This window comes from Rosa chinensis, chromosome 4 (assembly GCF_002994745.2).
Source record: "Rosa chinensis cultivar Old Blush chromosome 4, RchiOBHm-V2, whole genome shotgun sequence".
NCBI classification, from domain to species: Eukaryota; Viridiplantae; Streptophyta; class Magnoliopsida; order Rosales; family Rosaceae; genus Rosa; species Rosa chinensis.
The window spans coordinates 5,557,295-5,569,518 of record NC_037091.1 but is presented as its reverse complement, the minus strand read 5'-3'; the positions used below and the strand labels follow the sequence as shown (position 1 = coordinate 5,569,518).

The 12,224-nt window shown below is 40.6% G+C and overlaps 3 protein-coding genes across 3 annotated transcripts; all 3 read left to right on the top strand.

The window, feature by feature from the left end:
* Positions 1–1,566: 1,566 nt before the first annotated feature.
* On the top strand, positions 1,567–3,761 carry LOC112196071 (DNA-directed RNA polymerase V subunit 7). The gene is made up of 2 exons (XM_024336354.2): positions 1,567–1,750; positions 2,988–3,761. The coding sequence occupies exon 2, from the start codon at positions 3,002–3,004 to the stop codon at positions 3,530–3,532; it is 531 nt and encodes a 176-aa protein (XP_024192122.1). The 5' UTR covers positions 1,567–1,750; positions 2,988–3,001; the 3' UTR covers positions 3,533–3,761.
* Positions 3,762–4,948: 1,187 nt separating this feature from the next.
* LOC112196730 (DNA-directed RNA polymerase V subunit 7) lies at positions 4,949–5,586 on the top strand. The gene has a single exon (XM_024337137.2). It carries the CDS (start codon positions 5,056–5,058, stop codon positions 5,584–5,586), a length of 531 nt encoding a protein of 176 aa, XP_024192905.1. The 5' UTR covers positions 4,949–5,055.
* Positions 5,587–6,812: 1,226 nt separating this feature from the next.
* On the top strand, positions 6,813–8,549 carry LOC112200824 (UPF0481 protein At3g47200). Its single transcript, XM_024341833.2, has 2 exons — positions 6,813–6,949; positions 7,043–8,549. Exon 2 carries the CDS (start codon positions 7,316–7,318, stop codon positions 8,468–8,470), a length of 1,155 nt encoding a protein of 384 aa, XP_024197601.1. The 5' UTR covers positions 6,813–6,949; positions 7,043–7,315; the 3' UTR covers positions 8,471–8,549.
* Positions 8,550–12,224: the final 3,675 nt, after the last annotated feature.

Below are 12,224 nucleotides of genomic sequence, written 5' to 3'. Positions count from 1 at the left end.
TACGTCCTGACTTGGCTCTTGGATCGTACTTAGGATCCCATCAGCCTTAAGATGCTGGCGCACATCACGGACCCACTTGTGGTATCCTGCGCCCGTTGTCTCTAGTGGAGCGAAGCTCAACTTGTTCAGGTTATTCATCCTGAAAAACAACAAGAAAATAGGGTTAGTTTCGGAGCGAAGAAGGCTACCACGAAAAACTATATAATTTCTTAGCGTAGTCGCTTCCAAGAAATTAGGGATTTTTCTGAGCGTAGTCGCTTCCAAGAAAATCCGATTCCAAGAGGGGTTTTGGATTAGATCGAAACGACGATGTATGTGGTCGATCGTTTTCTTCTCAACAAACTCTAAGTTTGGAGGACTCTACAAGCTCCAAGCTTGGAGTGAGCACGAACCCCCACAGTTCGGCTATTAGTCTCCCCTATGAAGAAGAAAGGGGGGTAGAAGAAGGGATGTTGGAAGTCCCCGAGAAAAGAAGAGGAAATTAAAAAAACTTCAAAAAATGGGAACTTTTAGAAAAGTTTACCTTGAAAAATAGCCGGAAATCTTGACCGGGAAAAAACTACTGTAGATGGCCGGAAAAAGGTCACCGGAGGTCGCCGGAAAAGTGGCCGGAAATTGGTGGCCGGCGGTGGTGGCCGGAGCTAGGCCGGGCTGTGCAGGGGCGCTGCAGGGGGTATGCGGAGGCTGTGCAGCAGCTGTGCGGAGGTTGTGCAGGGCTCGTGCAGGGGCTGTCGGCAGATGTCGCAGGGGGGTCTGCAGGGGCTTCGGCAGAGATCGGCAGGTCTCGGCAGGTGCTTGCAGGGGCTGTCGGCAGCTCTCGACAGATGCTTGCAGGGGCTTTCGGCAGGTCTCGGCAGATGCAGGCACAAGGCTCGGCAGATCTCGGCAGCTGCTCGGCAGGGCTCGCAGGAGGCTTGCAGGGGCTGTCGGCAGGTCTCGGCAGATGCAGGCACAAGGCTCGGCAGATCTCGGCAGCTGCTCGGCAGGGCTCGCAGGGGCAGGCACAGGGCAGGCACAGGGCAGGGGCCGGTTCGATTTTTCCGACGGCCGGTTCAGGGGTTTTCCGGCCGGTTCCGGTGGTTCCGCCGCCGGTTCTGGGCTCCTTGGGATTAGGGCTTCGATATGTGGGGCGGTGGTTGCAGGATTTTGAGGGCTACGAAATTAGGGTTTCAGGGTTAGAGGCTCGTGCTGATAACGTGTTTTAGAGAAACTGAATGTGAGAGGAATTTGCTGTATATTCTCATTGATAATAGGGGCCTCTTTATATAGAGGATTACAATACATAGAATCTCAATCGTACAAGGAAAGTAATCGTACATTGAATAGGAATCTAGATCCTTCTAATCTAACCCTATTACTACTAGGTCAAGTAACCTAGAGTTTGGGCCAAACACAAATAGAGATATCCTTAAACACAAATAATATTGAAAGAAAATTTTATTTCGAATCCTCTACTTCGCTCTATCCATACCTGTCTCTCCCTCTCTAATTCTAACCGTCCATGTAAATAGTTTCATTGGAATTCGAGCCAAGTCACATAAGAACCAAAACCCATTAAAAACCAAACAAAAAGGTCGTCTCTTTCCTCACAGTGCCACTAACCCAGTGAGCGTTACGCAGCTAGAGCCTAGAGGGAGTACCAAGCCACCTCGACTCAGTGAGTCAATTGGAGCTTCTTCATCAGCTCCACCGGGTCAAGCCTTCGACTCTCTTCCGCTCTCTCTCAGGCTAAGCTTGCTTTTCTGAAAAGGTTACACCTTTTTCTGCATACCCTAATCTTTCATATGTTTTGCTTCTCTACTTCGTTGTTTGGTTGGTTTGGTTTAATATAGCTTGAGAAATTTGATTTGGGTTTGTGAATTTGTGGTTTGTTATTAGAATCCAAATGAAATTTGCTTGGGTAATTTGGGTTTCTGTTGTTGGTTCAAATGGGGCTGTGTCATACTGACCAAAGATTGGTTCTTGGATTCTTGAGTTTGTGAAAGAGTAAAGATTGATTCTTTTCTTATGTAAATGGAGGGGATTGATGGGAAGTTGAAGAAATGGGGTTTCTGTTGTTAGTTAAAATGGGCTCTGTGTCTGGCTGACAAAGATTGAGTCTTTTTCTCATGGAAATTGCGAGGCTTGAAGGGAATTTGAAGATATAGAACAGCTATATGTTGTATTGTGGTTTCCGAATTTGGTCTGTTTTTAGAGTTGAGTTAGTGAAATTTGTTTATTGTTGGAGTATGGTTTTCTGTGGTTTGGTAATGGGGACGTGTTTGACTGACGAAAGAGTAGCATTTCTACTGAAATTGAGAGGCTTGAAGGGAATTAAAGAAATTAGCGGCTATTTGTGCTGACCGAACTTATTTTGCCTTAGAAATGGGGATAGTAAGATCATGGGGGGCATGAGAATTTGGGGATTATGGTTTAGGCTATTACATATTCCATTTTGTTGTTTCTCTGCTATGAAGGGATAAATATTGATTAGTGAGGGAGACCAGCTCTTTTTGTCGAGGAGGTAGTGTTTTGAAGAATCATTCAGGGGATTTTTGGAAGTGCTGTCATTAAATAGTTAGCTGTATTGAGTTTTGGATACACTGGTTTCTTGATGGGGTTAATAGTTCTTGTTCATGTTTGCATATGTGTCAAAACTTATTGTTTACTCTCTCTTTACACAGAGTTTGGATACATTTGTGTGGATATGTACTGCTGCCTTTCCTCTATTTAAGCTAGAAAGACTCATAGGACAACTTAGTTTTTGGTAACAGTAACTAAACTGTTCTGCTGCCTACCCTGTAAATCTAAATTGTAAATTAAGTAAAAGGGTTAGCATAGGAGGATGTTAAAGTGGTTATTTATCTCCGTGAACAATCTGGTTTTGGCTCTTGATCTATGTGAATGATTTGGCCTACACTGGGCAAGCAAGTACACTGTTTGAGAAGAATTTTGATCCCTGAACTAATGCACAATTGGTTGCTGCTTCATTCTTTATTTTCTGACAGGTAAACAGAAAAAAATGTTTCTCAAAACTGAGTTGCAGTGGAATGTTGTAATCCCTGCTGAAAGCTTGGATGCGAAGGGATTGATGCTCCAAAAGGCAATTGTTATCCGGCTGCTGGATGATTTTTCTAAGAGAAAGGCCACAAAGGATCTCGGATACCTTCTTGCTCTCACAACTGTGGAGAAAATAGGAGAGGGAAAAGTCAGGCAGCATACTGGGGATGTGCTTTTTCCAGTCACCTTTAGCGCCATCTCCTTTAAGCTTTTCAGAGGAGAGATCTTAGAGGGAGTAGTGCACAAGGTGCTGAAGCAGGGAGTTATATTGAGATGCGGTCCCATTGAGAATGTATATCTCTCTTCTTCGAAAATGCCCGATTACAACTATGTTCCAGGGGAGAATCCTATCTTCTTGAATGACAAGATGTCTAAGATTGAAAAAGGTGTCACGCTGCGTTTCATTGTCATTGGAGCTAAGTGGCTTGAGGCAGAAAGGGAATTTCAGGCATTGGTTGGCTTACATGCTGATTATCTAGGACCAGTTTCTTAGTGTGATTCCCTTCTACTTCTGTGATCTGGAAGGATGCTTCCATTTTTCGAACCTAGTTTAACCAAGCTGGCTGTTGGTGGCTGTATTTTGTGTTGAATTACTACTTCTAAGTTATCTTGTTGGCCTTGACAGTCTGCAATTGTTATGTTAATATGGTGTCAATGACTTCTGTTCTTCCTTATTCATGACTAATGGTATCCCTCTGCTTAATCGAGTTTGCTGTTACATATACAGTTGGTTACATGATTGATCGGTCCTTTACACAGACTGGATGTTTGTTTCTAGCATTGTAGCATAGAACTCATTCTTGCTTCTGAGCTTATTGTGGTCTTTATTTTGTATTACGTTTCCATAGAAACTGGTTCATCGATTTTGCAATAGTGCCTTGATTGTTTTGTCTCCAAGTATTCTGTGGAAATATATATTAGCATTTTATGACGTGGGACTGCAGAATGTATGACTATTGATGTAAATGTTCAAATTACATTCTAGTATTTTTTTCCCTCCCTGTTTCTGTTCTCAAGAGGCACATAAGCTATACCATTATCTTTTTCTCCTCTGGGTGGAAATTTACTCGTCCAATTGGCGCGAACAGATTCTGGTAGCTAGTAGCTCTTTATGTAATGATATTTCTCTTCTTAATCCTGCATTTTCCCTTTCACAAATACACCACCTGCTTTGAAGGAGGCTAACTGCCGATGATGCCAAGGTAATAAGTTGACAGAGCTAGCCGCCGGCAATTTCGCTTGCTGATAGAGATACTGCAGCTTCATCTTCATGAAGCACTGCAAAGGGTAAGAGTGGATCTAACACTACTTGCCGAGGGTCGGGCATGCTCTGTATTCTATTCTTTCATTTCCATTGGAGATCTTATCTTAGGTCATATTTTTGTATTTGAAATACTAAATATAGGAGATGTAATGTGTTGTTACACATCGAACTGCGTTCTTATTTAGTGGAATTCTGTCACTTCATATGTGAACTAGCAAGATCTCACATTCTCCACTTTGAAAACAAGAAGTTCATAAATTTTTATTTTTCGAAAAGCAAGAAGTTCATAAGTTAAAAATTGGTAATTCTGCTGTGAGAAATTATTCATAGCACCGCCGTGCACTTGCACCAACATAAATGAATGGTTAGATTGCATTAAATACATTTTTTATTTATTAAAAATAAAGTTGATAATAAATATCAAGGGTTGAGATTATTTTATAAGGGTTGGGTCGGTGCATAGAATAATTTCTATTCTGCTGTTAATCTTTTATCTTTTATACATATGCATTGAACGAGAAATCTCTGTATTTGTCATTAAATGCTACACCTAATAGCATTTAACACACACTCCCCCCATGGAAGCTACCCTTCTAAATTCCACATTACATATTTAGCCTCTGAGAGGTAGAGAACTTATGCAAATCATTTTAATCTCATATGTTTTGAATCTTTTGATCACTGCCTCTTTGCAATAGTTATTTCAAATCCCTTCAAACTTAACTTCATCTAAATTACGGAAGTTAAGAGCTATGTTTCTCAAAGTGGAATTGCCCTGGAATGTAGTAATCCCGCCTGCAAACCTGGTTGCAAAAGGATTGATGCTTAAAAAATCAATCAGTCTGCGATTGCTCAAAGGCTTTGCTGCAAATAAGGCAACCAAAGATCATGGGTACTTTCTTGCGATCACAACCGTGGAAAGCATAGGAGAGGGGAAAGTCAGGCGCTCCGGGGATGTGGTGTATCCAGTTGTGTTTAGTTGCATCACTTTTAAGCTTTTCAGGGGGGAGATCATAGAGGGGGTTGTTCACCATGTGCTGAGAAATGGAGTTTTGATGAACTGCGGCCCTGTTGAAAACATATTTCTATATAAGGACTTAATGCCTGATTACCGATATGTCCCCGGAGAGAATCCCATTTTCTTGAACGAAAAGACGGGTTCTAAGATTGTGAAAGATGTATTGGTTCGTTGTGTTGTTCTTGGGACTAAGTGGCTTGAAGAAGAAAGGGAGTTTCGGGGACTGGTTAGCTTGGAGGGTGATTATCTAGGACCAGTTTCATAATTACTCTGGTTGTGTTCTGATCAATAGAATGACTTGGAAATGAATCAAGTATGATTCTATGTTTTGTACTTTCTTTAACTTGATATTCTTTGTTGTTCATGGTATTTTGCTGGATTTATGTTTACTATCTTGTGTGATCAAATTACAAATGTATGCTTACCAACAAAATGGAAAAGAAAGCATATTTTGATTCCTAGTATCTCTTGTATCGTAAGTTCTACTCGTTTTCTGCCTATGTGTGAGACATATTTTTTCGACCGATAGGCTAAACTCTTTTAAGATGAGATTGCGGTTACATGGTGCATGCACCCTTTTGGAAGTAAGTCACTATTTCACTACCTTTCATTCACAGTTTCACACACAGCTCAATTATAATCGCAGAGGACTATCAGACATTGGAGGATATGTCGAGATCATGAGTTTGCGGTTTAACACTTTAACTTGAAATTCAGACAACTTACTCCCTTTGATGGAAGGAACATGGCTAGCAACAATAGTTCAAACTTTTAGTTCTGAAATATATGGCTCCTTAGGTGAAGCCTTGTATGGTAAACAATGCACAACTCCTATTTGTTGGGATGAGCTTGGAGGAGACACCGAACTCTTACAACAAAAGGGGTCCGCTTGAGATTCAAGTACTTCCTGAAGACCCTAAGGAGAAACCATGAAACCGATCCTGAGTGAAGACCTCAGAGGAAGCTACTTGGAAGTAGGAGGAGCAAAGCTGTAACATCTTGTTTCAAGTAATCAAATATTCTGACCTAAATAAAATAAAAGACTTTTCGGTCTAAATTTCATGCATTTGTTTACTGTCACCTTGTACTGGAACTTATGCGTCACTATATGCATGTGCAAACATAATACACGTTTGGCAAATGCTTTAAGAAATTAATTTGGTCAATTTGGCTAACAACTAAGACTGGTGTGAACTCGATTATAAATATAAAACATACCATAAGAAGAGTATGGTCATGTTCCTACATGTGCATGTACGTACATATATTGAGCTGCAGTAATTAATACTTTCAATTAAGGGTTGGTGTATGCAATTAAAAAAAGAGTAATTTTCGAAGACGAATGGATTAAAGAAACTATTAGAAGCGGACTTTAATTCTCGAGGTCATCGCTATCTGAGTACAGCAACTGATCGATCAATTAACTTGATCGATAATCAATGCGTTCTGACTATAAAAGAACCAGTGGTTAAAACAAATTTCTGCACCCCTTAATTGCTTCAAGACATATAACTTTGCTGCAAAAGCCCTCCCAAAAACTAGATCAATCTCTACAAATATTCTGTCTTCTTTGTCTTGATCGACATCTACCACGATTTTGAGCTTTAACTGACTCAGCCCTCCCTCAGGTACAATATTATATGAATGTGAAATTTCATTTACTTGATTGTTTCTTTTTATTAGATAACTTGAGTAATGTTATTCACTTGCAACTTGTTCAGAACTCATGGCGATGCATCATACTTCTATTGGTATGGAATTCCATGATTGCACGAAATGCAAGAAATTATGCAAGAAATGCATCTTCATAGTTCCTAAGGTGCTCCGGAGACAAAACTCTGAAGCATATACGCCTGACATAGTCTCAATTGGACCTTTCCATCGTCGAGGAAAGGGAAGCAAGGGAGTCAGAGAATGCGAGGAATGCAAGGAATGCAAATTATGCGAAAAAAGGCAAGAAAGTCAAGGAAGGCAATGAAGAAGAATTTTAACTCATGGAACGAGTGAAAGAGAGCTATTTAAATGATGTGCTTGAAGGCATGATGATTCCAACCGAAACGTTGATGGCAAAGGTTATTGATCTTTCAGATCAAAAGAATGAAGGCACTATTGGGTTTGAGCAACGTGCCCGTGGCTTCTATGCAGAGCCACTACTTGATATTCCCTCAGAAGAATTCATCAAGATGATGATAGTTGACGGTTGCTTCCTCGTTCAACTATTTCGGAAGTGTAATGATCCGACACTCAGGGATATCGAAGATCCGGTATTCAACATGGATTGCATGTTCCATTTCCTATGTCATGACCTTTTGCTCCTAGAAAATCAACTACCTTGGTTTGTTCTTGAGAGTTTATACAGCCTTATCCTTGGAAATGGCTGCAGTCATCAACCCTCCCTCGCTTTTGTCATCCTCGAAGCCTTCATCACATTACCATCACTAAAGCGTAGTTGCAATTCCTATAAACAACATCTTAGTTCATGTCACGGTAACAATGTTGATGATGTTTTGCACATACTTGATCTGGTAAGATCTTCGATTGTTATTCCATCAAAGGTCAAAGCCCGGAAAGAAAACAAAGTTCACGAGGCTATGTTTGACCCAGAGATACATGAAATGCATACGGTGACGGCTCTCTCAAAGGCCGGGATCAAATTCAAAGGTGTCAAAAGTGAAAGCATGATGGACATACAATTCAAAAACGGAGTTTTTACTTTTCCACAGCTATACATTGGTACGCTGGCCGACTCATTGTTCAGGAACCTCATTGCTTTTGAGCAGTGCTACAATGGTTATTCAAACGAAATTACATCTTATGCCATTTTAATGGATAACCTTATCTCTTCCAAGGAAGACATGGAATTACTTTGCAAGGCAAAAGTAATAGGTAACTGGCTAAGCGAGGAAGATGGTTGCAAGTTCTTCAACAACCTTTACAAGGGCATCCCGCACAACAAGTTCTACTATGTCCATCTCTGCAAGCAAGTCAACGAGCATTACAGAATCAGATGGCATAAATATCTGGCTTCGTTGAAGATTGAAAAGTTCTCTAACCCCTGGAAAATTATTGCTTTCTTCGTAGCTATTGTCCTTCTGGGTCTTAGCATATGGACCTCCACGAATAACATTCGGACCTTCATGCAGAAATGAGACTGTCTAGAGTTCCACATCTATTGAAGATCGATATAATCTCCAATGGTTTCTCCTCGTCACTGTCGTTTTATTTAATTTATGCTCAGCTTATTTTTCATAATTAGCAATGTATTTTGATAGTTTGGGAAAGTCGTTTGTTTTATCTTAATTGGATAATAATATTCAGTTTAATTATCTTAGCATTTTTTTGGTCGAATTAGCATTAATTATCTTAGCATATATCGCATATATTTTGATGGTTCTATTTATTTGGTTTGGCGGATTTATCTTAGCCAATTACCATGACGGACGATTAATCAGGATTATTTTGAGTTAATTAGTTCCATAATTAGGTGTTACTACTTACCATGTGTGCATACATCTATCTGTAACCTTACATCACGCCATCCCTGAGATGAATGAGCCACTAGACGTTTGACACTTTGACTGGTAGAAGAGCAATAAGCTCTTGACCTGACCAAGAAATTCACTCAAATTCCCAAAACACTTCCAATAACTAGGGAAGAAAAAACAATTCAAAGTTGTTGAAAAATCCAACTCGTCACTGACAACAAGAGAACACAATGACATAAGCCGGCCAGCTCAGAGGATGAGAAGACGGGAATTACAAACTCCCAGTCCCCGGTCTCCCGCTCGCCACCACAAAGGTAGGTCACTGTTCCTCAGACCTAGGCCTGGCAACGTGCGGGTATAGTGAGGGTACGGTAAAAACCCGACCCGGTAAGAACCCGTTAGCTTAACGGGTTTGCGGGTTTTCCGTTGGAACCCGTTAAAAGCCGTAAACATTTTTTAAATTTTTTTTTTTTACTTTTTATCAAAGCAATTAAAACCAATTAAGACTTATATATATCCCCCTCATTTGCCATTTTCTCTATATGAACTTTTTTAGTTTTCTATTTTGAAATTTTTTATTTTCTATCTTTTTAGATTTTTTTTCCTTTTCTTTTTTGACAAAAAATAATTCACAAATCACAATTATACGACGATCCAACGGTCGGACCCTCACAGATCACCAAGAGGATTATCTTTACCAATTTATACGATGATCCAACGGTCGGATCACCTAGAGGATCATCTTTACCGATTTATACGATGATCCAACGGTCAGATCCTCACGGATTGCCCTTAGTTTCATCCTCTCAAAATTATACGACGATCCAACGGTTAGATCCTCACGGATCACCTAGATGATCATCTTTACCAATTTATTCGATGATCCAACGGTCAGATCCTCACGGATCGCCCTTAGGTTCATCCTCTCAAAATTATACAACGATCCAACGGTCAGATCCTTACGGATCACCTAGATGATCATCTTTACCGATTTATACTATAATCCAACGGTCAGATCCTTACGGATCGCCCTTAGATTCATCCTTTCAAAATTGTACGAAGATCCAACGATTGGATCGTCCCGGATCGCCCTTAGAATCATCCTCACAAAATTATATGACGATCCAACGGTCGGATCCTCATGGATCGCCTTTTGAATCATCTTTGCACAATTATATGAAGATCCAACGGTTGGATCGTCCCAGATCGCCTTTAGAATCATCCTCACAAAATTATACGACAATCCAACGGTCGAATCCTCACGGATCTCCTTTTGAATAGTCTTTTCACAATTATATGAAGATCCAACTGTCGGATCCTCATGGGGAATAAGAAAAATTATAAAATGCCTTGGTTGAAAAAAAAAAAAAAAAAAAAAAAAGGGACCCGTATGGGTAATGGGAAATGGGTTTTTGGGAAAGATTTTTAGTTAACGGGTTCCAATGGGTTTAGCCAGCAAAACCTGTTAATTTGCGGGTTTTTTGAGTGCGGGCTTTTTTTAGCCCGGATTAATAAACGGGCGGGTTTTTGCGGATTTTTAGCGTACGGGTATAGTGCGGGTTTGCGGGTTTCGGGTTTAAATGCCAGGCCTACTGAGACCTATGCTTTGGATAGATTGACCAAAGATTCTTTGTTTACAAGGTACTGGTTAGCAAAGGAAAATGACATAATCTCATGTAGCTAGAGCCTAGAGGAGGGATTTGAGTAATAATATCAATGATGAATTCTACTATATCCGAGATTATTCTCGCCCTATCTTTTGGCCAATGATTATCCCCATCCTACGTACTACTTCTAGAAATCATGATGTCGTCTAAACATCTATAGCTAGCGTTGAAACTGAAGTAATCACACCAAGAAATGCAATTCTCTTAATGACGGCCTAGTGGAAAAACCATGAAACTAATTGGAGTCCAAGGATCAATAGTTCTTTAGAAAATGTAGTAGATCAATTTCGTAAATTATTAGATTCTTTTGTTTCAGAGATGATTTGGATCTTTCTAATTTAGTCTTAGATGATTTTATTTTCGACATTGAGAGTCATGTTCTCTTTTTTTTTTTTTTTTTTTTTTTTGAAATAAGGGTTGGTGCAGCTACCCTTAAGCCTTCATTAATGAAACTACTGAATACAGGGGGGGGGATGTAAAGCCTAAACCCCAAACAATTAGTAACGAGAGAACATCCTGAATAATAACAGAAGCTCCCACTAATCCTATGTATTCAAGCATGCACCAACTAGTAAGGGTTGACATACTAGATAACTGGGCAACTCCATTTGCTTCACAATAGTGACATACCGGAAAGACAAAGCTTATATAAAGCCATAAAACATTAAAACCTGCTTTCCCACTATGATGTAGACGAGGACCACCGACGACACTTTGTTTCGTCCTGCCACTAGGAGGATGCGTCCATTTGATAAAGATTCGCCTCCTCTCTAGGACAAACAAGGCACTGAGAGTGCACACCCGGACAAATAGCCCAACCCGCCCTACTATTTTAGAGTAGGGATTTATTACTAACATAAAGCAGTAAATTAAAGACAAGAAATAAACAACACAAAAGAAAACCCGAGTAGCCCTCCAATACGGGCCCAACAACACAGGCCCAACCCAAACTTCCGTCCCCTCTACAGTGAAGACCAGCAACCATCCCGAGCGCCACCAGATCGAAACCACCACCATATCACCATGCTGCGCCTTGCGTGTAACTCCGGCTAACAACGACCATCTGACCACAAACCACACCTGATCCAAATCGGATCCAGATCGATCCACAGGTCGATATGTCGACCACTCGTCAGAACTCCATGGATCCCTCCTAACAATGAGAGAGAAGATTGCAGCAAAACTCCATACCGGCGGAAACCAACCCCCGCACCGGTGATCAACCACCAACCAACCCTCTGTACAAAAGCTCAACCGCAACCCTGGCCCAGATCTAGAGCGATCTGAATCTCCCGTCACCGATAGCCCAACACTTCCATCCCATTGCCTATGTCGATCGACCCCTTCGGCGAAATAGTGAACCATATAGGCTTGTCCGACGATGTCACAAGGACGCGTCGCCGGACGGAACATCACCTCCCTTGAAAACCCCGCCCTTTTGTGTGTGTGTGTGTGTGTTTTTTTTTTTGTTTTTTTGTTTTTTTTGTGAGTTGTTCTCTTATCTATTAGTGATTAATTTGTTTTTGAGAATGGTGGGATATTGCATGTTCCCCTTCTCCTCATTGGCTTTTTTTCCTTAGAAAGGATATGTTCTCCTCTCATGCATACATACATGTTCTTTTCAAAATAAATTTTGTCTCACTTTTGTTGGAATGAGCTGTAAACATTCCTGTAAATATTTTAATCAATTAAGATTTAGTTTCCTATTGTAAGCAGTATTCATTGCCTTTCTTATTGTACACACAATGTAA

Coding starts and splice junctions, on each gene's coding strand:
- LOC112196071 (XM_024336354.2), top strand. CDS start 3,002: ATGTTTCTCAAAACTGAGTTGCAGTGGAATGTTGTAATCCCTGCTGAA.
- LOC112196730 (XM_024337137.2), top strand. CDS start 5,056: ATGTTTCTCAAAGTGGAATTGCCCTGGAATGTAGTAATCCCGCCTGCA.
- LOC112200824 (XM_024341833.2), top strand. CDS start 7,316: ATGGAACGAGTGAAAGAGAGCTATTTAAATGATGTGCTTGAAGGCATG.